This window comes from Mauremys reevesii, linkage group 19 (assembly GCF_016161935.1).
Source record: "Mauremys reevesii isolate NIE-2019 linkage group 19, ASM1616193v1, whole genome shotgun sequence".
Lineage (NCBI taxonomy): Eukaryota > Metazoa > Chordata > Testudines > Geoemydidae > Mauremys > Mauremys reevesii.
Window position 1 is genome coordinate 5,776,507 of NC_052641.1, and position 26,547 is coordinate 5,803,053.

Below are 26,547 nucleotides of genomic sequence, written 5' to 3' on the forward strand. Positions count from 1 at the left end.
CCCCCGGCCTCCGCCCCGCCCCCAGCCCAACCGCCTCCAGCGCCCGCCCCAGCCTCCGCCCCGCCCCGCCCCAGCCCAACCGCCTCCAGCGCCCGCCCCGCCCGCAGCCCCGGCCCCGCCCCTCCCGGCCTCCGCCCCGCCTCCAGCCCAACCGCCGGCAGCGCCCGCCCCGCCCCAACCGCCTCCCGCACCTCCCCGCCCCGCCCCGCCCCGCCTCGCCCCGCCCCGCCTCAGAGCCTCCTGGCGCGCGCGCGGGCCCGGATGGAGGCGGCGGGGCCCGGCCCGGAGCTCTCGGCGGCCTGGCACGCGCTGAGCACCGGCCTGGTGCCGCCCGCCGCCCTGGGGCTGGTGAGTGAGAGCGGCAGGGCCGGCGCCGCGTCCCCAACCGGGCCCCGCCGGCCCCCGCCATTTTCTCCAGCCCCCGCCCCCAGCACCCAACCCCCCGTTCTGCGCCCCCCCCCCCGAACGAGCCGCCCCAGGCCGCGAGCTCCGCCGTGTGACTCGCGGCTGCTGCCCGGAGCTCGCCGAGGCCCTGTGGGGCCGGACGTGCGGGGTGTGAGCAGGCCGGGATGATCCGGCTGAAGGGCCCGTCTGGAGGCTGTTCGGGCTCCAAGCTCCTGGGGGCAGGGAGGGTCCCCGGGTCTGGACAGCCCCGGGCACAGCGGGCCACCGGCTGCTCGGCCTCTCGGTGCTACTGCAGCAAACCACTGCAGAACCGAGCAATCCGGAGCGGAGCTTGCCCTTGTCAGAGGCGCAAATATCCAGAATTTGCCAGGTTCGGTAACTAGGCTGTCTTGTCTCTGCTGTCCTAGGCATGGCCACTTCCTTGTCTCCTTTCAGGGACAGTATCAGAAATACAGAGCACCGGTTTGTATCCCATATTTGTGTCTGGGGTTTGTTACTGTACTGGCCTGGCCTCTTCTCATAAATGCTGTAATTTCGTGATCTGGGAGGTTTGCACATGGGCACATTGCTAGCTCATGGCAGTTGGCAGCACCTGGGATCATAGAGCCCCACCCTGGGAGCTCCTGAGCATCCTCAGCTCCTTGCAGGATTTTTTGGGGGGGAAATGTCCACTTTCACCATGCTGTTTGTTATAGACGAGTAAGGTGTCCTGACTTTTTCATTTTCTAATAGGGCATCACTTGGACAGCAGAGTTAAGGTAGTGCCTTTGGCCCTCTTATAAGCGCAAACTTAACTCTGAATTTCCTGGGTCTCTAAATTTTGTTTATATCCAGTTGTTCTTGAAAAGTGACAAACCAGAGAAATGGATGTCTGCCTGCATTCTAACAACATTTTTATGTGGGAATTTCCTTAGTTTGTGTTCCTGCAAAGTCAAAGATGGTCACAAGAAGGTGTCCACAGCCCTTGGGATCTCCACAGTAGTTCTGAGAGTGCCCCTGTTTTTAGAATCTTCTAATTTGGGGACCAGTTCACTTTGCTTTGTCTAGAAAAATTCATCTTGTTTCTAAATCTAATCTGCCAGTTCTGAGGCTGGTCTGAGTATTTCTGCTGGTTTTAGAGGGGACATATAACAGAAACTTACATGTGCCATTATTAATGCGGAATGGCTGCCGTTGTGGCTTCTGGCTCTTAGATAAATAGGCCAGTCAGCTTATGACTTCCATGGCTGCTGCCAGCAAGGGGAGCAGTTGCTGCTAATTGCAGTGTTCATGCTTATGATGTGGGCACCTTCCCATCAGGAGCAAGACTCAGACCCCAGCCTCTCCAAAGAGGGAACACCAAACAGCAGCTGGTTGGTAACCTACAGTCAATCTGACACACATGTGACCCAACTACCTACTGATGGTAGGCTCCATTCATATCCTGCTCCCTGTTCTCTGAAGTGTTCTCTCCTGATTTGCAAAGTCCAGCGTTAGTAATTCGTTGGTGCCCATGCTTGTATTTAACTTGATGTCTCTCTTTAGGCAGCACCCAGATCCAGTTCAGTGGGGCTACTGAAGGACAGTGATTTGAGGGCTGCTGTGGAAGTGCTGCAACGCTATGGCTTGCACTCTGTCCTAGAAGAATGGTTCACTGAAGTTTTACAGACAGACCTTCAGGCAAATATAGCTCCTGAGTTCTGGAATTGTATTGGCCAGTATGAAAACACAGCCGAAGAACCACAGTGCTCCTTGCTTCTCCTGGATGCGTTTTGTCTGCTCAAGTGCCGCCTAGACCCTTATCTAAACAGCTTGGACCTTCTGGAAAAATGGACCAAAATGGGCTTGCTCCTTGGAACAGGCTCCCAGATGCTGCGAGAGAAAGTCTACACCATGTTCAAAGCCATCCTCTTCTTCACCACCACAAAGACTTTCCAGGAGATGATCCAGCAGTTCTACAGCCGCACCTTCAAGATTTACATGCGGCAGTGGAAGAAGGGTGAAGACGGAATGAACGCGTGCGAGAGCAGCATGAGTGAAAACGAACAAGAGAGTGATATGGAGGATGGAGGAGGAGACAGCCTGCAGTGTATGGGCTGTAGCAGTAAGAAAGAGCAGTGCTGGTGTCCCACAGCCATGGAGCAGTTTCAGCAGCTCAATGAAATCCTGTGCGTATCTTAAAGGGAGGGGTCTGTTAGACAGAATGAACACACAACCCGGATAGGAGCCCATCATAGTTACATAAAAGCGGCAAAGAGTTCAGTGGCACCTTATAGACTAACAAACGTATTGGAGCATGAGCTTTCGTGGGTGAATACCCACTTCGTCGGATGTATGTAATGGGTATTCACCCACGAAAGCTCATGCTCCAATACGTTTGTTAGTCTATAAGGTGCCACAGAACTCTTTCCCGCTTTTACAGATCCAGACTAAGACGGCTACCCTTCTGATACATAGATTTTTAAGGCCAGAAATTACCTTTATGATCAAGTCTGACCTGGGCAGCACAGACCAGAGAATCTCACTCAGTGGTGCTTGCATCAAGCCCATGATTTGTGGTTGAGCATATTATTAGACAAACAGGTTCTGCTGATGCATGAGCATCCCCTGACCTGGACACGGGCTTTGATTGGTGTTTTTTAAAGGGAAAGTGTTTCTAAGTGAAAGATTTTCTGTCCCTCCCAAGTTAAGGTTCCTGAAGAAGTTTGTCATGTTTAATATGGAAAAATAGGAGAAATACATGTGGTGGTACCAAGGGTGCAAAGCACGGTTGCCCTTCATTACTCCTCAGGTATGTATGGAGAAGGCCTGAATGAGGGGTTTAAAAACAGACCTGCTTGTTTCCTCATTAGAAATATCAGATCTTACTGGCAGTGTTTGGCTGGAAGCTTCTATAGGCGATTGGAGAACTAATGAGGTTATACCATCACAGGAGAGAATAGGACCTGAGCCCTTGGAAGGGTAATGGATTCTTAGTCTATTTAAAATCTCTTGGTTTTTATTTTTGATGCTGATTTAATGTAAGCTCCTGACAGGCCCCTAGGAGAAAAGATTTGCTAAAGAGTGAAAGCTCCCACTCCAGTTCTCTGATCCTCTGTGCTAATAGGAAGCTATAGCTGGACATTCTGTCTGTCCCTAAGATTACTCACAAAGGAATTAACAGAGTGTTGTATGTGTTTTAAAAAAAAAAAAAAAAAAAAATCTAACCCCCAACTTGATGTAACATTAACTGAACTTTCGGCTTTGTATGAAACCAAAAACCAGGAAGGAATGAAAGGTCTAGGAATGTGACTCCTTACCTTCTCTGCCTGGCTGGGAATGGAAAAAAAAACCCTTTGTGTTATAAGTTTGGAAAGGAGTTTCTTCCTTTGTAGCGTTGTTTGATGAACTTTCTGATGGCCAAAACCTGTGAAATGCTCAAAATGTTATAAGTAACATTTAATTGTATAGAATATATGTATTTTGTCTCCAGATCTGCTTTTCCCCAGTAGACTAGTGTAACAATTTGATATGACTTGGACTATATCACATTATACCATATCCTATTGTTTGGAATCCATGAGTTTTATATTGTCTCACTAATTTTCTTTCCATTAATGTCTGATGTTGTAAGTTTTGTTCTAGTTACCCTATTTTCTATTTTTTTCCTTCCTAATGGATAAAAACCCTTCCCAAATAAACACCCTGCTTACTGAGCAAACCCAATCCCCCTCAAGTCTGTGGCCCCATTATCCAGCTAGACGTTTACACAATGCCGATCACCTTGGTATTTGAGCACCCAAGTATTGTACAATGTTGACATCTGGCAGGGTTAGAAGTGCTCCTCTGTGCTGCTGTGTCTATGTGGAGAGAGGCCAGTTCCTAATCTGACACATGCTAGTCAATGTGCAGTACAGACTTCTACCCCTTCCCTCCCGTGAACCCAGTTACTTTGCATTTTGTTTTGTGCTTTCCTGTCTACATGTTCTGAACGAGGCCACTGTTTATGTCTGCAGTCACAGGCTGAACTTGCTGGAGAGAGTGAGTGCTAATGCTGTCACCACCATCCTGCACAAGATGATAGAGGAGAGGATGGAGCGCAGATGCAGGGGAGAGTATGAGCGCTCGTTCCTGAATGAGTTCCAGGAGGTAAGGCCCACAGCAACCAGGAGCTGTTCTGGTGGCGGCATGTGCTTGTTTCTGTCACAAGTTAAAGGGTTGATGTCAAAATGAATCTCCTATTTGAAGAAATCCTAACTTGACCTGCCAAGCCCCCTAAACTGTTGACATAGAAGCCCATGATAATTTCCCATTTCATAGATTCACATAGTTTAAGCCCGGAAGGGACCATTGTGATCACCTAGTCTGACATTCGGCATAACACAGGCCATTACAATTCATTGTTTCCTCTGTATTAATTAAATAATTGATTCAGGGTTATGCTGGAGGTCAGAGGAAATAATCAGAATTGTCCCTTCTAGCATTCAGAACATAAGAACGGTCATACTGGGTGAGACCAAAGGTCCATCAAGCCCAATATCCTGTCTTCTGACAGTGGTCAATGCCAGGTGCTTCAGGGAGCATGAATAGAACAAGAAATCATCAAGTGATCCATCCTTGTCGCTCATTTCCCAGCTTCTGGCAAACAGGCTAGGGACGCCATCCCTGCCCATCCTGACTAATAGCCATTGATGGACCTATCCGCTATGAATTTATCTAGTTCTTTAATGTACCCTATTATAGTTTTGGCCTTTGCAACATCCTCTGGCAGAGATGTTTAAACTCTATGAATCTACGTACTGAGCCCAATACTTGGTGTTTGGCTGCAGGATAATTTATAGAAAAGCATCCAGTTTTGATCTGAAGACCTCAAGAGATGGAGAATCCACCACTTCTCTTGGGAGTTTAGGCACAATTTTTTAATGAGAGTGATTAACAATTGGCACAGTTTCTAATTTGAATTGTCTGGCTTGAGCTTCTAGCTATTGGTTCTTGTTTTGCCTTTTTCTGCTAAATTAAAGAGACCTTTAGTATCTGTTTTCTCCCCATAAAGGTACTTGTACACCATAATTAAGTTACCTCTGTCTTTTTTTTGATAAACTAAACAGATTGTGCTCTTTCACTGTAAGGATTTTTCTCCAGCCCTCAAATCATTTTTGTGGCTCGTTTCTCCATCCTCTCCAATTTTTCAGTAGCCTTTTAAAAATGTGGACCCCAGGACTGGATGCAGTATTCTAGTATTGGTCTCACCAATGCCGTATACAGAGGTAAAATCATCTCCCTGCTCCCACTCATTCCTCCCCTGCTTATACATCCTAGGATTGCATTAGCTCTTTTTGCCACGGCATTGCACTGGGAGCCCTTGTCCACTATGACCCCTCAGTCCTTGTCAGAGTCACTGCTTTCCCACATACAACCCCCTATTCTGTAGGCACAGCCTGCATTCTTGGTTCCTAGATATATAACTTTGCACTTGACTGTATTAAAATGCATTTTGTTTGAATGGGCTTGGCTTATGAAGTGATCCAGATCACTCTGAATGACTGCACTGTCTTTATTATTTACCATTCTAGTCTTTGTCATTCACAAATTTTATAAGCATTGATTTTATATTTACTTCTAGATCATTGATGAGAACGTTAAATAGGGTTGGACCCACCCAATCCCTGCAGACCCCCATTAGAAGCTCCCTGTCACAGGGTGACTCCACCTTGCAAGAAAGGGAACAAGGTTGAATGCACCTGCTGCCCAGTTGGGTTTAAGGGAAGGTACCTTGAGTCTTATAAAGAGGGAGAGAGCTGCAGAGAGGACCCATGCTGCTGATAGTGTGGGGGCAGAATGAGGGCAGCCGACTTCAGCAGTGTACTGAGCATGCTCAGTACAAGCCAAGCAACAAATCGGGGGGGAGGGGCGCACATGATCCTGCATGTTGCCCCTGGACTAACAGCTGCATAATCTGGGAGCATAATGTAGTAAAATCTCATTCTGTGGGCAACTTACTGGTGGAAAGATAAGGGCGACGTCATTTGATTTGTAAAAATCTACAGAATCCTAATTTCAATGGTGTCACCCTCTCTGGCAACGCAGGGGGGGACTCGCTGCCCCTCAGCTCCCAGGTCCAGGTCCTCCAGTTGATGGAAACAGTGTCGTCAGAAATGGGTTAGGTTGGGTATTGTTCAAAAGCCCTTTCTCCCACAAACACAATGGAACCAAACATGGCAAACCTAGAACAATTATGTAGATATATATTCAAGAAAATGTTTAAAAATCAATGTTTTTTTAAATTATAGTTTACCACAGGGATGCATTGTTCACATAAAGATGCTCATCTTTGGTAAACCTAGGAAAGTTAGCCTTGACATGTAGGATTGAAAACATTTATTCATCAAAGTCATCATCAGTGTTGTCTCCATCTAGGGCACCATTGTTAGACATGTTGTCACACTGATCCTTGTCCATGCTGCACTCACACATCTCTGTGTGAGGCAGGCTGCTGGCCAAACGTTTGCAACCTCTGGTTTTCGCACATGAGCATTTGATTAGCTAAATAATTGATTCAGGAGTGCATGGTATTCACACGCAACTGGTGTGATCGGTCCATCCTCCAAGACCCATCCATGTCTGATGGGGAAGGTAGTTTTGGATGCGTTCAGCCATCCCAGAGTCATTCCACGGCTTGATAATTTGCCCTCTTGATAGCAGGTAAAAATGCATCCCATGTTGGCTGGCAATTTTTCTCCTTTTCTCTGCTTCTTGCAGAGTTATGTTGGTGGATGTTTTGCAAGTGTTGTAATGTTGGTCTTCAAATGGTAAACTCATCACATGAATGCCTCCAGTGCATTTATGATCTCATCAGGCATTCCGAGCACCTTCAGAGCAAGGAGAGAGTCTTCAGAGATTGAATCAAATGCCTTCTAGTAAGATAATATGGTCTTTCCAGCCACCCTTCCAGTAGTGCCACATCCTGGGCATGGAAACCTGGCAGTGCAGTGGCTTTTTTTGGTCTGAGTTATAGGAAAACATCTCTGAGGGATATACAGCGATTCTGTTCCCCAGCATCAGGCACAAAAAGAATCTTGCGGGAGTCTTGAGTAACATCTCACAGAGAGCACTAGAACGTCTGAATCTTGTGCAAAAATTTGGAGTTTGGTAGCACCTCTCTCTGTGGCATTGATGGCATGCAAGATAATTTTAGTGTCAGCCTCCTCATGGGAATAACAAAGAAACTCCATAGAACAGTGGGAGGTAGAAGCTTTATTATGGCATGCGATGACATTCTTCGAGAAATTCTTCTCATGCTGGAGTGTTTTCTCCACAGGCTGTGTGGTTAACTTGTCCTTTGTGTGGGTATGAGACAGTTCTTTGTGATGTTGGAGATGTTCGTGGAATCAATGATTTTGTATTGGACTAGTGTAATACCATGGAGTCTCTTCTTTCTGGTAATATTTTTAATTGATTCTACTACATACATGTCAAACACAAGGTGGACTTCATCACGGGTCCAGTATTTTCTATGTAGCCTCATAATGAAGTGTTCAGCCAAATCTCGGCAGGTGTTAACAGTTTGTGTGTCGAGAGCCTGTACCTTAGCCATACCATCTATGATTGGTATGCTGAAAGGCCTCTGCTGGCATAAGGTATCAGTCACATTGTCAGTAGGTGCTGGCTTATGAAAAACATGCAAGATGTGCATTAGTTTGCTTTTTGCCTGGTACATAAGTATTGTTCTGTTGTTTTCAAACATCGATTGTGGTACCATGGAGAACTTGTATTTCCCAAAGTCTCACATAGATCAACATCACACTGAGATCTGGGCATGACCAGGAGATGAGCAAACAATGACCTGTCTGCAGTCAGTTCTGTAAGAGTCTCTGCCACCTTCACTCTGATTTTATTCTTGCATTCGAGCACAGCTGTAGTCTGTTCTTGATTGGAGCCCATAGATTGATGGAGCCTTGGATAATTCTTTGGGTTTTGAAGGCTTCTTACAAGTCATGATCCAAAGTAACCATTTGACTGACATCTTTAGCTGTCTCATCTCTGAAGACTGCTTATGTCATTATATTAATAGGCTTTGGTCCATCAGATGTGGATGGATTGCAAGTGTGAGTAACCTCATCCTGTAGCTTAAAATTGCCCCTTCTTGGCATTTAACAGCGTTTAATGAGGCTGGATGGTGCATGGTTGCTTCTGGGAAAAACATCCTAGCCATGCAACCACTTAAACTTTACTCTCCATGCTATGCTCTTGCTAAGTGACTGCTTCATTCAGTTTCTCACCTGACTTAGGTGCTGAAAGTAGGTGGATGCCTTTGGGTTCTGGTTTACCACAGAAGCAGCAGTGTTCTCAGAGTGCATGCCACAGGACCTGGTATAAGGCGAGTCTCACCCACAGCTGGCACTTTTACCAACATCTTCAACTATTTCCTGATGCTCAATGTATTTCCTCTCCAACTTTCCCAAATTCAGTTTATAGACACATTTCTTATAGCATGTAAGGTGCCACTGAGCCTTGTGTTTAATTAACCGAGTCTTCTGCCATGGTATGCTCCAAAGATTGAGGAAGTCGTCAGTACTCATTGTTTCCCCATTGATGCCTAAAAATGATCAAGACCAAAGTAAAAACAAGGATTTTGTAATAAATTACATTTGGGTTGTAATTAATTGTTATGTAGTGTATATTATGTAACTGCGCATATAGCATGTGAATGGATTCCAGTAATTTCTGGCTGGATGCTGACAACTTAACCAGTGCCTCATTACAACTCTTTTGGCATAGTAAAGAAGGCTGATAATCAGTACTACCAAACTGCTTCTTTTTTGCTGATGGCTCCATGCGGACAGTAAGGAGGGTGATAGGGTTTGTTGTCTGGTAGGAAATGCTACAGCCATCCCTAGTGCTGTCCCTGGGGATTCCTGCTGGGGAAGAGCCATTCATTCCAGGATGGGCATCCCCACGACTTTGTGAATGTCTGAGGAAATGTAGATCTTCAGCAGGTGGCAACTTGGTGCTGCAGCATTTGGCAGTGTACCTGGGGCACATCTCAGGAGGCTAGGAAATGCAGCTCCAGTTAACGCCCCCTTCATAGGGATACACGTACTTCAACACTCATCTCTCTCTCTCATGCAGGTCTTGGAAGTCATCTCTGCTGCAGGTCTGGCTATTGACTTGCGATGATCTCGTAGGGTACATGGTTAGTGGCTGGGCTCAGAATATAGCATGTCTGCTGGGCACATGAGATCTGTTGTGTTAGCAGGAGTGGTTTGTGGGATCTGTCTCATGGTGTTTCTGTGGTTTATTTCAAATCTGGCTGCATCTGCTAACTCACTCCCCCGATGATGCTGCCTCTAGCTGCACTGCTGGCTATTAGGGACCAGTGATCTCTAGTTGGAGCTGGGTTTGGACCATGGCAGAGGGCAATGCTCTTCTCAGGTGGCTAGTGTGGAGTTACGTGCCCCAGGAGCCTGCTGTGAATGTCCTAGACTCCAAGGCCGGAAGGCACCATTGGAATCAGCTAGTCTGACCTCCTGTATAATAAAGGCCAGAGAACTTCCCCAAAATAATTCCTACAGAAGACCTTTTGCTCCAATCTTGATTTAAAAATTGTCAGGTGATGGAGAATGCACCATGACCCTTAGTAAATTGTTCCAATGGCTAATTACTCTGACTGTTAAAAATGTACACTTTATTTCCAGTCTGCTGAAGGTGTGTGGGATGGTGGCTGGCACGGTTGAGTTGTGTGGCTCTCTCTATTGTCCCTCTTGTTGTGCAGTGGATTGAGAAGGTGATTGGCTGGCTTAGCAGAGTGTTCCTGCAGGACAGTCCCATGGCCAACTCCACCCCAGAGGCCAGCAGCACCCTGAAGCGCTGGAGGTGCCATGTCCAGAGGTTCTTCTACCGCATCTATGCCAGCATGCGCATTGAGGAGCTCTTCAGCATCATCCGTGGTGAGCACGACCCCTGCGTGCTGCCCAGCCCGTGTTGACACCTCTCCTCTCCTCTCCTCGCCTGCCAGCCCAGACCTGCCTCGTGGCCATACAATCCTGCTTTCCCCTCCCTATGTGCCCTGAGGCATCTTGTGCTCTCCCATTGCCTCCTTATGGGGCCTGGCACCCTCTCTGACTGCTTGTTTGGTTTGTAGATTTTCCAGAGTCAAAGCCAGCTGTGGAGGATCTCAAGTTCTGCCTGGAAAGAACCAATCAGAGGCAGCAGCTGCTCAGCTCCCTGAAAAGTGCTCTGGAAATGCGGCTTCTCCATCCCGGTGAGTGTTTCATCCCTCGTGTGTCTCCCAGGGACTGGGCATGGGCCCAGTCCCTGAAGAGGATGTGTGAGTGGGGATATCCTGAAGAGCACCTCTGCCATGGCAAGGTGAGCATGTGGTAACCATGTCCCTGACCCCTCCGTGCTAGTGCACTCTTGGATATCAGTGTGTTGTAGGGCCCTTCCTGGGTCCGAGCTTTGCTCTCTGCTCTGAGACTCTGCCTGTTCTTCTCCCTTTAGGAGTCAACACGTCGGACATCATTACTCTCTACATCTCGGCCATCAAGGCCTTGCGAGAACTGGACCCCTCTATGGTTATCCTGGAGGTGGCCTGTGAGCCTATCAGGAAGTACTTGAGGTAAGTGTGAATGGGACAATGTAATGAATCTTCTGATCTGCCAGTAGATTTCAAAGCTGAAATCTAACATGTCAAACTGGCAGATCTAGTTTAAATGTTGTAGCCGGTAAAAGGATAGAATTTAATTAGGGTAACCCCTTTTTAATGAGTCCAGGGAGCGCTAGCTTACTAATTTTAAGCTCTAGGTTCTTTTATCTTGGACAGTATTTCTCAAATCAAGACACTTGGTTATTCTTAGCCAATTAACAGTTTATTAAATTCACAAAGAACCACATCAGTAAACAATCATCCATTAAGCGTAGATACAACAAACATTCTAGGCATTGTGATAGACCCAGGCCAGTTGGGAACAACAGAGTAGTAGAAGGGAGAGATACTGGCCACTGGAGAAGCAGTTTTCTGTTCCCTGACTGACCAGAGCAGGGGCTGCTCCAGGCTAATGAGAACACCTGACTCCAATTAACCTGCTAAGAGTCAGGTGAGGCTGTTAAGCACCTGACTCTAATTAAGGCCCCTCTGATGCTATAAAAGGGCTCACTCCAGTCAGGCCAGGGGGAGCCAGGGAGCCAGAGGAGAGGAAGTGCGTGTGAGGAACTGGGAGCAAGAGGCGTGCAAGAAGCTGAGATTGAGTAGGCAAACTGCTGGAGGACTGAGAAGTACAAGTGTTATCAGACACCAGGAGGAAGGTCTGGTGGTGAGGATAAAGAAGGCGTTGGGAGGAGCCATGGGGAAGTAGCCCAGGGAGTTGTAGGTGTCGCGCAGCTGTACCAGAAGGCTTTCAAGACAGCTGCAATCCACAGGGCCCTGGGCTGGAACCCAGAGTAGAGGGTGGGCCTGGGTTCCTCCCAAACCTCCCAACTCCTGATCAAACACAGGAGGAATTGACCTGATTGTGGGTTCCACTAGAGGGGAAGGTCTCTGGGCTGTTTCCCGACCCACAGAGTGAATCTGTGAGGCGAGCAAATCCGCCAGTAAGCGCAGGACCCACCAAGGTAGAGGAGGAACTTTGTCACAGCAGATACAGAACACACATGCAGTTCTGTGATTAACACAGATCTATTTTGGGGCCCAAGCAGCTGGACTTCCCATCTCAGGCTATTGACTCTTTAGCACTCCAATACTTTTGTCCCATTTCCAATAATTCACCAGGGAATAAGGACACACTTGACTTAAGGCATGACTAGGAATGGGATCCCTGCTGCTGGAATTGTTTGGTACCAAGGGGACTAATTTAAAACATCAAGAGCAGTTTCTTAACGTTGTGTAAGTTTTTCTTAGGCCAGTTTGCTTGGTTTTATAAAGGAGGCATACGCATATAGCATTAGTTAGTTAAAATCCAAGGATGTTTATTTGAGGTCTCATTAGAAAGAACGTAGCCCCAACAAAATGGCTCTATTAGTCATGTTAAAGAACACAGCGAAATACAATCTCTAAATGAAATCTCATCACTTTGTAATCCTGGTAACAGTTGGATCGGGAGAGTCTGTCCATGTGGCTGGTACTGGTATCACTAGCACATCTGGGTTCTGCAGCGTATTTGCGGGGTTCAGTCAGAACTCTAAGTCCTGTGACGCTGGAGGAAGGCAGTGGCTGTCTAACAGCGTCCGTGGAGGACTTGACCATGCCCAGTTATTTACACTGGGTAGTCCCAGCACTTCCTTACTATTTGTGGGGGTGTCTCTGCCCTTTTGTGCACCTTCTTTAATCTCGTTGGATGAGGGATCAAAATGAAAGTCACAGACCCCAACATATTCAGGGATACTCCCTTTCTGTGGCCCCTGCATAGAAGGGGGTGGTAAGTCTACAGTGCTGCCAAAGATCCAGCACCAACGTAGGGAGGGTTGGGGAAGTCGCTCTGGCTGGGTGTCTGAGCCCTTGGCTATGCTACACAGTTTTGCCAACAGAACAGTGGAAGTGTACGCATTACAGTGCTCCTCCCACCAACAAAACTCCTGCTTTGCCAACAAAATAAAACCACCTTGACAAGAGGTGTAGAGCTTTTTGTGGCAAAGTTAGATCGAAAAAGTGTTCATTAAATCGCCGTTACTGGCCTCCAGGAGGTATCCCACAATGCCCACCATGACTGCTCTGCTCACTGTTTTGAACTCTGCTGCCCTGCATTCAGCTACACAGGCATGTGCCCCTCCCCTTTCAAAGCCCTAGGAAGCTTGAAATTCCTTGGTGTGGAGAGCTCACATAGCTACTGCCCAGCTGAGCATGCGGGCTCCTGGCAGCAAACACATTCCTGCCTGGTCTACAGGGAAGGGGGAGGATCTCCTTGGTTTGTGGGAAGAGGAGGCTGTGGGAGAATCAAAACATTAATGCAGAATCCTGCTCTCTGGGCTAGGACCACAGCAGCAGGCAGGCAGCATGGGCTGCTACTGGGTGTGGGTAAGAGACTCCTGCTGTGCGGAGAGGGGATGGAGGTGGGTGGGTGGGGCTGATGTCAGGGTGTCCCCCTCCCCCTGCCGGTGGTGGTGGGGGAACAGAGGGACACCAGCTCCTGCCTCAGGATTGGCTGCTGTCTGAACTTAGAGACAGCGCCCCCGCGCACGCACTCACTCCCTCCCTCTCCTCCCCCTCAGCAATGTCAGTTTGGTCAGTTTACCAAGTGATACTTTAAAAAGTGATTTACAGTGTTACTTTTTGGGCACCCACAGCAATCATTATTAGGTTCATAGCACAGTGCAAACAAACAGTGCCAGGCTCAGCACACTACAGCAACACACATTCCTGTGGCTCAGTGTTAAAATACTCCTTCAAGGCCTCCCTCAGCCGAATAATCGCCCATTGGGCTCCTCTTGTAGCCTTGTGTTCATAACGCACATCACAGTACTGAAGAGCAGTGCAGGATTCATGCTTTCTGACAGAGATGGCTGGGCTGCAGGTTACCAGGGCAGTTGAAAAGCAGCTGACAATCTAGTAGGATGCCCATGGAATGATGGGATTGAGAAACCTTCCTCATGTGATGCTGTCCCCACCCCATGTGGCATTGCAAACCTGTCCCAATGGCCAGTTGTACGGTGGGATCGCTACCCACAGTACACTGCTCTCTGTGTGATGCAAGAGATGCTATTGTGGCGGTGCTCTGCTGATACAAGAAGCATAGTGTGGACATGCAGTAGCGGTTTAATTACAGTGGTGGCTGTACATCGGTGTAACTTGAGTTGACAAAACTCTGTAGTGTAGACAAGGCCTTGAGTCAGGCTCAGCCTGTCCGTCTTCCCTGGAGTCTGCTGTACTCTTCTCTGGGTTGAGGTAAAGGTCTCCAAGCCAGGAGTTCTGTCTGTCGCTTCAGGGCTCACTCCTGCAGTCCCCTGCTTCGGGCAAACCTGCACCTCCTGCCCCTGCTAACTACATCCTCCTCCCTATCATACAAGACTGACAGGGCCAGAGGGACAGAGCCAGCCCCTACCACCAGGACTTCTCTGGCACTTTCCTCTCTGGTCTGTATGCCCCGTCAGAGTGTCCATGGGAGCGTGGCTAGTTCTGGGCTCCTGCACAGTGGCCTCAAGTTTTACACGCTGTTGCGGGTTAGTTGGAGGAGGGCAAGTCTGTTGTTTTTATTGGACGCTTCCTAATGGCTCTCAGGTTTTAGCTGTTTCTGTGCTACTTCCATCGATACCCAGTAAATGGTGCTGATGTACAGTAAATTCCTCTGATCCTTTTCTTGTTGGAGGGTTTTTGTTTCTTTCATTTCAAGCATTGTACTGCTGTATGACCCAGACTGTTAACTGGAATGACCCCCTCTTTAAGCAATGGTGTTTATTATTGCAAAGCTATGCCCTGGTTCGATGCTCATACCTTTCAATATTCTGTTTTGTGCCATACAACTCAGAGATTGCAAGGCCAGAAGGGACCATTGTGATCTCCTCTCTAACACAGGCCAGAGACCTGCCTCAAAATAATTCCTAGAACAGAGCTTTTAGAAGAACATCCAGTCTTGACTGAAAAATTGTCAGTGATGGAGAATCCACCATAACCCTTGGTAGATTGTTCCTATAGCTAATTACTCACTGTTAAAAATCTACACCTTATTTCTAGGTGAATTTGTCTCGCTCCTAGCCATTGGATCACGTTAGCTCTTTCTCACCTAGATGGAAGAGCTTGTTATTAAATATTTGTTCCCCCTGTAGGTACTTAAAGATTGTAATCAAGTCATCCCTTAACTGCCTCTTTCTTAAGCTAAATAGATTGAGCTCCTGGAGTCTGTCACTATAAAACATGTTTTCTTATCCTATAATTGTTCTCATGGCTCTTCTCTGAACCCTCTCCAATTTATCAGTATCCTTCTTGAATTGAGCACACCAGAAATGTACACAGGATTCCAGCAGCAGTCGCACCAGTGCCAAATACAGAGATAACATGAGATTCCCCTGTTTATGCATCCCAGGTTCATATTAGCTCTTTTGGTCACGTCGTCACACCGGGAGCTCATGTTTGGCTGATTATCCACCACAACCCCCAAATCTTTTTCAGAGTCACTGCTTCCCAGGAAAGAGGCCCCCACCCTGTAAGCATGGCCTACGTTCTTTTTTCCTGAGGTATATGCATTTACATTTAGCCACATTAAAATGCATAATGTTTCTGTGCCCAGTTTACCAAGCAATCTGGTCCTCTTTGTTAGTGACCTGTGCAGTTTATAATTTACTACTCCCCCAGGTTTGTGTTTGACAGGTGTACATCTCATGCCAGGCTGGGCTGTGCGTACTCCTTTGCTGATCCCGCCCCTTTCACCTCCTGCTTTCGGACAGGACCAGGGAGGACACGGTGCGTCAGATTGTGGCCGGTCTAACGGGTGATGCCGAAGGGTCTGGTGACTTAGCCAATGAGCTCTCGAAAGCTGACCCAGTGACGCTGGAAAATGGCCAGGAGAGTGACGATGACATCTCGGAGCCAGAGGACTGGCTGCCTGACCCAGTTGATGCTGACCCAGGTTAGACACTAGGATCAGAGCAGCTGCAGCTACCCCCATCCTGACCTGAACATTCCACAGCCCATGACTTTCTCCTTGTTCCCTTTTGTGGTGTTGAGTGAGCGCTGCTCGTCCCCAGGCCTTCCATGGGGCAGAGCCTGGGGAGGTGGGGGCGTGGGTGGGCTCTGTCTCTCATGTTCTGGTCTGGCATGTCTTCTTAGGGAAGTTGAGTTCCAAGCGCCGCTCCTCGGACATCATCAGCCTGCTAGTGAGCATCTATGGGAGCAAGGATCTGTTCATCAATGAGTACCGCACGCTGTTGGCTGACCGTCTGCTGCACCAGTTCAACTACAGCGCTGAAAGGTGAGGCCTGCACTCGCCCCCAGGGTCGGCACGGGAGATGCCCCAGCCAGGCAGTCCCAGGAAAGGCCTTATCTGATGTGAGGCTGTCTCTGCAGTTCTGGGTTCCCAGCCTGAAATCCGTGATCTCACCCACTGAGCTGTGGCTGTCTACTTGGACACTTGTCATTGGAGGGAGGCTGGAGTGAAATGCCTCTGGCTTTGTGTGGCTAGCGCCAGGAAAGCAGCATGGGCCATCAGAGGCAGGGAATCTGGCAGTGTGGGCCAGGATCTTTGGAAGGGAAGGTCAGCCACAGAGCTGAATCCCTGGCCTCTCAGTCTGTTACAGGCCGTCCTGGGCCCAGCTGGCTGCACAGCCTGCCCTGTGTAGCCCTGAGACGCTAGGAAGAGGACGCTGTGCTGCTCAGCAAGGGAAAAGAGTTGGAGTCCAGGGAAGAGAGCAGGCTTTGCCCCTCCCCAGGATCCTCTTGGCTCCCTCACATCTGCTTCAGGGGCCCTGAAGGCCTGCAGAGGCTGTTATGTGGGGAGGCAGCATTGCCCAGTAGGAAGAGCATGGGACTGGGAGTCAGGAGACCTGGGTTCTGTCCCTAGCTCTGCCTCTGACTTGCTTGCTGACCTTGGGCAAGTCACGTTGGTTCCTCCACCTATGGAATGGGGCTAACGAAAGCCAGACGCTCTGGCATGAATGGCTGGCAAGGGGGCCAGGCGTGCTGCTGTGTTAGTTAGGGATGGCAAGGGCAGGTACAAACTGCCAGCCCAACGGCAGCAGCCCCAGGCTCGGGGGTGAATGCCCTGGATGTGGGCGTGTCCCTCCTCACTCAAATGCCTGGTACCATCCACCTGAGGTAGCCACTCCCGGCTGTGCTCTGTGCGGGGAACTCAGCTTCTCTTCCCAGGGTCTTGCTTGTGAGCCTCTGCCTCTGTCGTTCTCAGGGAAATCCGCAACGTGGAGCTGCTGAAGCTGCGATTTGGCGAAGCCCAGATGCACTATTGTGAGGTCATGTTAAAAGTAGGTTCTTGGTGATCCAGTGCCAGGGCTTGGTTCATGCTCCACAGCACGTCTCAGGGTGTCGCAGAGAATGGCAGCCGGGGTGGCCTGTGGGACACTTGCCTTAAATCTGAGTCCATCCCTTGGAGAGGGGCCTCTGGGGGTATTGCAGAGTAAGGGGGGGGCCTTTTGGAGTGGGACAGAAGCAGCGTGGGGAATGGGAGGGGCTCCCTGGGACTCTGGGTGAGAGATGGAGGGGGCTCCATGGGGAGTGGGGGTGATGTGGGGGTCCCAGAACTGTGGTCAAAGTCCTTCCATATTTTGAGCCATTGAGTGGGTTGGGCTGGTGAATCTGGGGCTGTCATCCCATCTGTCATTAGAGCAGGTACAGTAGAGGCAGCAACTTGGCTGCAGGTGTGGGGCAATCCCCGCTTCTCCCTGGCGGTCTGTGCTAAAGCCCGTCTGGTGTTCTCCTCAGTGGATAGTGGGGGCAAACGGCCATCTAATGTCCACATCCTCCCCTGCAGACAATTCTCATGCCCCCTTCTTCAGCTCAAGTCACTTCTCCTTTGTGATGGCCCGTGACGTCTGGCGGGCTGTGGGGCTCAGCCCTGTCTCTGCTTCGGAGCCTGGCCAGGAGAAAAGCAGGCACTTTGAGCTGGGTGCTGTGTCCTGCCTCTCCCCAGGATATGGCTGACTCGCGGCGCATTAACACCAACATCCGTGATGAGGAAGAGAAGCTCCCAGAGGAGGAGAGGCCCCCATTTAGCCTTGTTGCTGTCATCCTGTCTAGCGAATTCTGGCCGCCGCTGAAAGAGGAGAAGCTGGAGCTCCCCGAGCAAATCAAGGAGGCCATGGAAGCCTATTCCAAGAAGTATGAGAAGTTAAAGGTGAGGGAGCCCTGTGATCTGTCTAGCTAGGGCAGGGGATGCCTTGCAACTAGCACCCACGAGAGAGAAAGCAGAGCGGGGCTCCCTCACCCTTGGCTTTGGAGAGCCTGTTCCACCAGGGGCTGCAGAGCGGGCTGAGAAGCTGGAGGCAGCACAGTGGATAATTTGAAAGAGAAATGGCTGGTTGCTGCCAACGCTGTGTTCTTGGCCCTGCCAAGGTGCTGTTTCTCCCCATCTGGTTCTACTTGTTGCCTGCATCCCTGGCAATGCACATCTCCTCCTGGGTCCTTAGGCTTCTCCCTTCATCTCCAGCAGCCTGTAGCCCTTTGTGGCACTGTCCATGCCCCTTTAACCAGACCTGAGTCGAGGTGGAGGCTCCAAGTCCCTTCTCCTCTGTGTAGAGATGAGGGGTTCTCATCTCTGTGGAGCCAGCTGCATGGACTTACCCAGCCTGCTGCGCGCCAGGCAGAGCAGAGAGCAAACGTTAGGAAGACCAAAGAGGCCTGCTGGCTGAAGCCAGTCCTGCACAGTGGCAGTGGTTTAACAGAAGGGGCAGTTTTATCTACATGTAGCAAACCTGGGGCAGCTGTGTGTGTGGATGCTCCCGTATCGATTTCACACAGCTTAGAACAGTTTAGCTGGTGTGAATATATTCTACAGGCACAAGCTAAACCAGTAGAACCTGTTTAAAACCATTATAAATGTTCACACATGAGTGCACCAGCTTAGCCAAAGCAACTGAATTCAAAGCAGTGAGAGATGTGTGTGCCCAAAAACCCAGCTGGTTCCCATAAGCTAACCTCCACGCAGCGGCCTCAGTGTGGGGACAGCAAATGGAAACCTGGCATCTCATGAATTCAGTCCTCACTGCCCACCCTCTTGCTATCTGCGATCCAATTCTGTCTCAGGCCGGGAGTTGGCTGGGGGAGGCGGCGTTCCTGGGATCATTGTCATGCCAGACAGCGCGTGTGTGTCTAGTCTTCCCCTAATAGGCCTTCGCTGATGGGGAGGGGAGATGCACATGGTGTGGGGTGCCAGTGCCCTCCCCACCTCCAGGAGACTGTCTAGGGAGGAAATGCCAAATAGCCTCTGTCCAATGGTTTACGTCCCTGGCCCAGTGGGCAGAGCTGTCAGCCTACGAGGTGATGCCCATTTCCACCTTGCAGAGGCTGTGTCACTCCTAACGGAACCCTGCTCCCATTGAATAGCGCTTCTGGACAGAAACGAGCCTCTCTGCCCCAACTGCCCTCAGGCCTTCTTCCCAATCCCCCCCTGCTGCAGCACAGCCCGAGGAGGAGAGCAGTACTGGGTGACGCAGAGCCAGGGTTGGAAAGGGAGGGGCTGGGCAATGGCCTGTATGGGGAGGAGGGGGCCCAGAAGGCTGAGCAGCTGTTGGGGACGGGTGGCCCAGGGGGGCTGTGCCTGTGTCTGGTGGGAGAGCAGTGGCTGTGTGGGCTGAGCACGGTGCAGGCCGCAGGGATTGGCAGTCAGTGTGATAAGTCAGTGAGTGACCTGTCATGCATGTGAAGTGTGAGCCGCTGCTGCTTCTTCCAGGCCATGAGGACTCTCAGTTGGAAGCATCACCTGGGCCTGGTGAACCTGGATGTGGAGCTGGCGGATCGCACTGTCTCCCTCTCCGTGTCTCCTGTGCATGCAGCCATCATCCTGCACTTCCAGAGCAAGAGTGAGTGAGGCCAGGTGGGCCCAGCCACATCCCTGGTGTGTTCACCACTGCCCTCTGCTGTGCAGGACAAGCCACTTCTGCTCACACAGACCTAACACTTCGATAGCAGATCCAGAGCCCACTCGATCTGGCCATGGTTCCTCTACTCTTAGTGCTGCTCCGAGAGAGGCCTGTTCCCCTGCGCAGCAGCTCAGCGCACAGCCTGCTTTCAGGAACACATTGTGCAGTTACCCCCAGCTACTCCTGCCGACTGGCAGCTCCTCCCTCAGTTCCCGCCACATCTGCCTGCCCCCTCCCTGCTCTCACGCCCTGTCCCCCAGCTCCCTTCCTCTGGTGGTGCCAGTTCAGTGCCATCCCAAGTGCACAGAGACTGCCGTAGTTCCCTCTGAGTAGCCTGTTCAGTGACTTTCTAGGTTGGGGATATTTGGAGGCCTGGGTCGGACGACTGTTGAGAGGGGATGTGATAGAGGAGGTGAATCTGACTTTTGTATTCAGTGAAACTGCAGGGCAGCAGTGCTGGCACTGGTGAAGGGAAATCCTTTCACACAACACAATTAGCCTGAAGAACTCATTGCTACAAAAGGTTAGAGAAGCCAAATGCTTAACAGGCTTCAGAAAAGGCCTGGCCATGGATATGGATAACGAGAACCTCCACTGTTACATTAGCAGGGCTAGAATCCTGCATAGGCATCTAAGCTTGCCCTTCATGTACAGGGTTTGGGAGAAACATGATCCCAGAATAGCCCACCATGGGGATTCTTGCCCTTCCTGTGCAGCCTGGTTCGACGGGAAGTTGCTGCTGGGGACAGGACACTGGGCTAGAGGGAGTGCTAATGTGATCTGCTCTGGCAGTGCCTGTGCTGATGGTATACACGCTCAGGCCTGTGTGGTGGCAGTGTTATCTTGATGCTGGGCTGGGCATTGCTGGGTTGAGTCCAACTCCCATACCAGGGAGTGACTCTACTCCTCCTTGTGGTGCCTGTGGTCTCCCTCAGGTACGTGGACGCTAGCGGAGCTGAGTGAAGTGCTGAAGGTTCCCGTGACATCGCTAAGGCGTAAGATGACCCTGTGGCTGCAGCAAGGCGTCCTTCGTGAGGATCCCCAGGGCACATTCACAGTGATTGAGGAGGAGCAGAAGGATCAGGTGGAGAAGGTGGTTCTGATAGACAGTGATGAAGAAGGCGACTCTGCCATGGCATCACAGGCTGACCAGAAAGAGGAGGAGTTGCAGGTACTTTCCTGAGCACCCTGGGTGTTTCCAGAGTGGGAAGACCCTTGCCATTCCTTTGTGTGGTGGTTTGTTGCTCTGTTCCAGTCACCCCCAGTTAGCAGAATGACCAGTCTAGGGCGAATGGGGCTAATGCTCCCACCTCAAGGCTGGGCTGTGAGGCACACGCTAGGAGCCAGCCATACACCGTTTCTGCAGTCTCTGGAGGGACTCTGCCCCAGAACCAGCTGCGTTCAGAGGCTCCCAAGAATTCCTGAAAGCAGTGACAAGCCAGCTCCTCTGGCTTGGAAAGGCCACTGTCCAGCCAGAGGCGCCTTGGGCCATGCCCTGGGCTCCACCATTCTTTCTGGGTTCCTAAGAAGGGGTGTGAAGTCCAGCAGCCACAAAGCATCCTGTTGGGGTCAGGCATTAGGGATTCTGTGGGCACTGGGAGAGGATAGAGAGAGCTGCCATGGAACATGGAGGGACTCAGCCTGCACTTGGCCACTGCCAGTTGTTAGTGCACTGCCGGCCAGAGCTTGTTCTCCAGCGTTGTGTCCTAAAACGCCTAGTGCTGCTGTTAGCCATTGACCATGCAAAGGGTGGGTCTGTATGGCTCCGATGCAGCAGAGTGCAACACATGCACGTTCAGCCCTGCAGATCCCTTTCATGCTGTCTCAAGGTGTACATGTGCTCCCAAAGTCTCTGTTCCCTGATTTGTAGTGAAGCATGTGGGATGCCAGGGTTGGGGGTGTGGTTGGGATTTACCCCTGCCTTTGTGTTCCCCTGCAGCTTTTCTGGACGTATATTCAGGCGATGCTGACCAACCTGGAGAGCTTGTCCTTGGAGCGGATTCACAGCATGCTGAAGATGTTTGTGATGACGGGTCCGGTGGTGACAGAGATTGACATCCAGGAGCTGCAAGGCTTCCTCCAGAAGAAAGTCCGGGACCAGCAACTCATCTACTCCGGTGGTGTCTATCGCCTGCCTAAGAACTGCAGCTAGCATGTGAGCCTCCCCACCAATCCCTGAGCACGGTGCTCCCTTGCAGCCATTCTGCCTGCATTCAGCACCTCCGTTATACTTGCTTCAGGTGACATCCAGGTGCCCCTGTTAAGCACAGGCTCTGCCTCTCCGCTGGGTTGCTGTGGTTTCTGGGATGCTCTTTCTCCCCACTGGCTGCCCTTTGTGTGGAGGTAGCTCAGTAGTACCCTGGACTGAAGCACAGTGCGCCTGGAGAGGTCCTTTGAGCTGGGCCAAGCAGAGGGGCTGGTGCCAGCAAGCCCATTTTGTCCTGTATTTTGGTGTCTAGGGTCCATTTCCCCGGTTAATAAAAACGCTAGCCGTGTTTCTCTTAGAATGCATTGACTCCTTTCTTCCCTTCTCGCCCCCCAGCAGAGCCCTCTGGAATCCCCTCTCCCTGGGCTGGAGGAGCTGGTACGGCCTGAATTCCAGTGTCTGCAGGCCAAGCTGCTCTCTGCTCTCACCCGGGCCTCCACACAGCCTGTGCTGCTCCCAACCCATGCAGGGGGAGATGGGCTCTTGGCTGGAAGAGCCATCTGGGTCCTGTAATGTGTCTGGAGCAGCCTCCTGCAGCTGGCTGTGGTGACTGAGGCCCCACTTAAGGCACGTGTCTTGGCATATGCAGAGGAAAAGCTCCGTGCAGGTTCCCCACTCTGCAGGACTCTCCCAGGGAGCGTGGGGCTGACCATTCAAACCGGGGGGGCGGGAGCCATTTCAGTCTGCAGCGGCCGTTGGCCTATGGCGCTGGGTAGCAAGGGAGCAGGCATTAATTGGCCAAATGCGACCCTACGGTACAGATATTGGGAGTCACTTGGTGGTGTAGGCTGATCATGGGGAGAATCAAATCCAGAACTGTTCAAACAAACAGCTTCTTGGAATCCTGCTGTTCTTCTAAAGTGTGTCATTGTGTATGAAACCCACTCCAGGGGCGCGTGAGCAAATGAGATCGGAATCTAGAAACAGCAGTCTCAGTTGGGCTGCATTGTGAGCATTCCCATGGGCCTGCCTCCCGCGAAGACACAGAGGGCAAGGCAGCCACAGTCATCCCTCCGTTTCCTCTTACCACCTGTGGCAGCAAGATGGCATAAGCAGTGTCCTCCCGCTACCCTGTGGCGGAATTTTCTTGCAGTTTCTTCTAATTCCTTAGCTAGGTTTAAATCCCAGAAAAATTCCCTGTTAAATTATTTTTTCAAAAATTAAAATTAATTGATTAAATTTCTCCTAGGTTCTTTGCAACATGATCTTAACCTAAAATGGTAACTTCTGTGTCCTTGGGGGCTTCACACACTGTCCTCCTTGCCCCAGACTTATTCCACTCTCACACAGCCATAGCTGCTGTCTTCTGTCTTGGTGAGAGTCATTTGGTAGAGTGCAGCTCGGTTTCCATTCATTTCTAACAGGACAAGATAATCCAGGAACACTCACCTGAAGTTGTACTTTGGCTGCTTGAGAGAGGAACTGTAGACCCCAAAGAACAGCCAATGACCGATAAGATGGAACTGGTCACTAGGGACACTGGCTGGACCAGCTAAAAATCCTCAGTGCCATTGGACAAGGATCCAAGACCAAAGACCACCTTGGTACCTGCTACCACTGTGGCACTGAAGGCCAATGCCACCTCCTCACCAAGGCCAGGGAGATCTGATCACTGGGCAGAAATGATTTCTGATACTGATTTCCCTCTTCCCACAAGGAGAAGCTTCAGCCCTTCCTCTCTTCCCAGGAACTAAGCTTGCTCATAGGGCAGGGTCAAGTGATTCCAGCTCAGCTTCCAGCTCAGTACTGAAGAAATACAAGACACCCTCAGTGCCCACACTTGACATTGGGCAGTTGCCCTCCTTGACATCAGCACTGGCTGATTGAATGTCACTATGTCTCTGGCACTGCCTTAGGCATCAGTGGTGTCACACTCAGCATCGGTACACGTCTTAGACGTTTGCCTCGAAGTTCAGCACCACTGCTCTTCTCCATCACTCCGCTCTAATTTCTGGTAGAGAGCTTTCTTCTCTCCGTTCTCACAGACCAGGGAGGCCTCTCCAAACTAGGGACACTCACTTCAGAGCCCCAGGTTATCCACCGCAGTGGCAGTGGCTCAGCCTTATCATAACCAGCCTTGTCCCTACAACAGCCCATCTGGGCCCTGTTGGACATACTGGGGACTTCCATCCATGAGCTGAATTCCTTCTGATCAGTCACAAAAATGCAGCCCGTTGCACTCTCCTCCTGCATCCATTGCCAGACCCCCAACGGCAAACATGGAAGAGCAAAGACAATCTGCAAACAAAGAAGAGGCATGTCTTGAGCTTCCATCATCTCCCAAAAATCCATCATTGTCTTCTAATGAGGCAGTCTCCTCAGCTCCTAATGATTATAGAGCCTTCTAAGAGCTGCTGTCTTGTATAGCTGAGATCCTCAAAATAGAAACCTCAGTAACAAGACCAAGCTCACAATCTTTGACATATTACATTCCTCCTCAGCTGCCAGAATAGCATTGCCAATGAACCATCTAAAACTCTGTGGGAGACACCAGCAACGTTAGTCCCAACTGCTAAAAAGGCAAAAAAGTACCAAGTAGCACAAAAGGATTTTGAGCAATTTTGCACCCAGCACTGGGTTTATTAGTGGTCTCTGCAGTTCCCAAGGAGGCTGCACAAAGCAGAGTGTCCTGTGGCACCTTTATAGACTAACAGACGTATTGGAGTATGAGCTTTCGTGGGTGAATCCCCACTTCGTCAGATGCATGTAGTGGAAATTTCCAGGGGCAGGGTGTGTGTGTGTGTGTGTGTGTATGTATGTATGTATGTATTATATATATGTGCAAGCAAGAAGCAGGCTAGAGATAACGAGGTTAGTTCAATCAGGGAGGATGAGGCCCTTTTCTAGCAGTTGAGGTGTGAAAACCAAGGGAGGAGAAACTGGTTCTGTAGTTGGCAAGCCATTCACAGTCTTTGTTTAATCCTGAGCTGATGGTGTCAAATTTGCAGATGAACTGAAGCTCAGCAGTTTCTCTTTGAAGTCTGGTCCTGAAGTTTTTTTGCTGCAGGATGGCCACCTTAAGATCTGCTATTGTGTGTCCAGGGAGATTGAAGTGTTCTCCTACAGGTTTTTGAAAATTGCCATTCCTAATATCTGATGTGTCCATTTATCCTTTTCTGTAGGGACTGTCCAGTTTGGCCGATGTACATAGCAGAGGGGCATTGCTGGCATATGATGGCGTATATTACATTGGTGGACGTGCAGGTGAATGAACCGGTGATGGTGTGGCTGATCTGGTTAGGTCCTGTGATGGTGTCGCTGGTTTGTCTTGCATGGGAGGCTTCTGGGTACACGTCTGGCTCTGTTGATCTGTTTCCTTATTTCCTCGTGCAGGTACTGTAGTTTTGAGAATGCTTGGTGAAGATTTTGTAGGTGTTTGTCTCTGTCTGAGGGATTTTGGTCTCTGTCTGAGGGAGACCAACACCTACAAAATCTTCACCAAGCATTCTCAAAACTACAGTACCCGCACGAGGAAATAAGGAAACAGATCAACAGAGCCAGACGTGTACCCAGAAGCCTCCCATGCAAGACAAACCAGCGACACCATCACAGGACCTAACCAGATCAGCCACACCATCACCGGTTCATTCACCTGCATGTCCACCAATGTAATATACGCCATCATATGCCAGCAATGCCCCTCTGCTATGTACATCGGCCAAACTGGACAGTCCCTACAGAAAAGGATAAATGGACACATCAGATATTAGGAATGGCAATTTTCAAAAACCTGTAGGAGAACACTTCAATCTCCCTGGACACACAATAGCAGATTTTAAGGTAGCCATCCTGCAGCAAAAAAACTTCAGGACCAGACTTCAAAGAGAAACTGCTGAGCTTCAGTTCATCTGTAAATTTGACACCATCAGCTCAGGATTAAACAAAGACTGTGAATGGCTTGCCAACTACAAAAGCAGTTTCTCCTCCCTTGGTTTTCACACCTCAACTGCTAGAAAAGGGCCTCATCCTCCCTGATTGAACTAACCTCATTATCTCTAGCCTGCTTCTTGCTTACACACACACACACCCCTATACCTGCCCCTGGAAATTTCCACTACATGCATCCGACGAAGTGGGGATTCACCCACGAAAGCTCATGCTCCAATACGTCTGATAGTCTATAAAGTGCCACAGGACTCTGCTGCTTTTACAGATCCAGACTAACACGGCTACCCCTCTGATACACAGAAATCAGATCTCTTTGGGAGGAAAGCTAATTTGTCAGTGCCACTTCTGCCAAGAATAGCAAACTACCAAGCTCAGTGTAGTAGCGAGAGGGCCTGGAGCACTGGTCCTGGTGCATGATCTGAGGCCTGAACCAGAGCTGTGAACCAAAGTCAGGCCATGTATTAAAGAAGATAAGCATCTGTACGTCAACTTGGCAAAGTTCTTGCTAGTGTACTAGGCAGTAGATATTTACATAAATATATTCGAGCTAGTACACATACATCCCAATCTAGTAC

At 50.0% G+C, this 26,547-nt stretch overlaps 1 protein-coding gene across 1 annotated transcript; it reads left to right on the forward strand.

The window, feature by feature from the left end:
• The first annotated feature begins 201 nt into the window (after positions 1-201).
• On the forward strand, positions 202-22,385 carry ANAPC2 (anaphase promoting complex subunit 2). Its single transcript, XM_039506100.1, has 13 exons — positions 202-348; positions 1,930-2,552; positions 4,380-4,512; positions 10,136-10,310; positions 10,505-10,624; positions 10,864-10,981; positions 15,736-15,917; positions 16,118-16,259; positions 17,190-17,265; positions 17,931-18,134; positions 19,689-19,818; positions 20,814-21,049; positions 21,818-22,385. The coding sequence occupies exons 1-13, from the start codon at positions 262-264 to the stop codon at positions 22,028-22,030; spliced, it is 2,439 nt and encodes an 812-aa protein (XP_039362034.1). The 5' UTR covers positions 202-261; the 3' UTR covers positions 22,031-22,385.
• Positions 22,386-26,547: the final 4,162 nt, after the last annotated feature.

Coding starts and splice junctions, on each gene's coding strand:
- ANAPC2 (XM_039506100.1), top strand. CDS start 262: ATGGAGGCGGCGGGGCCCGGCCCGGAGCTCTCGGCGGCCTGGCACGCG. Junction 4,513..10,135: donor TCCTGAATGAGTTCCAGGAG/GTAAGGCCCACA, acceptor CTTGTTGTGCAG/TGGATTGAGAAGGTGATTGG. Junction 10,625..10,863: donor AATGCGGCTTCTCCATCCCG/GTGAGTGTTTCA, acceptor TTCTCCCTTTAG/GAGTCAACACGTCGGACATC.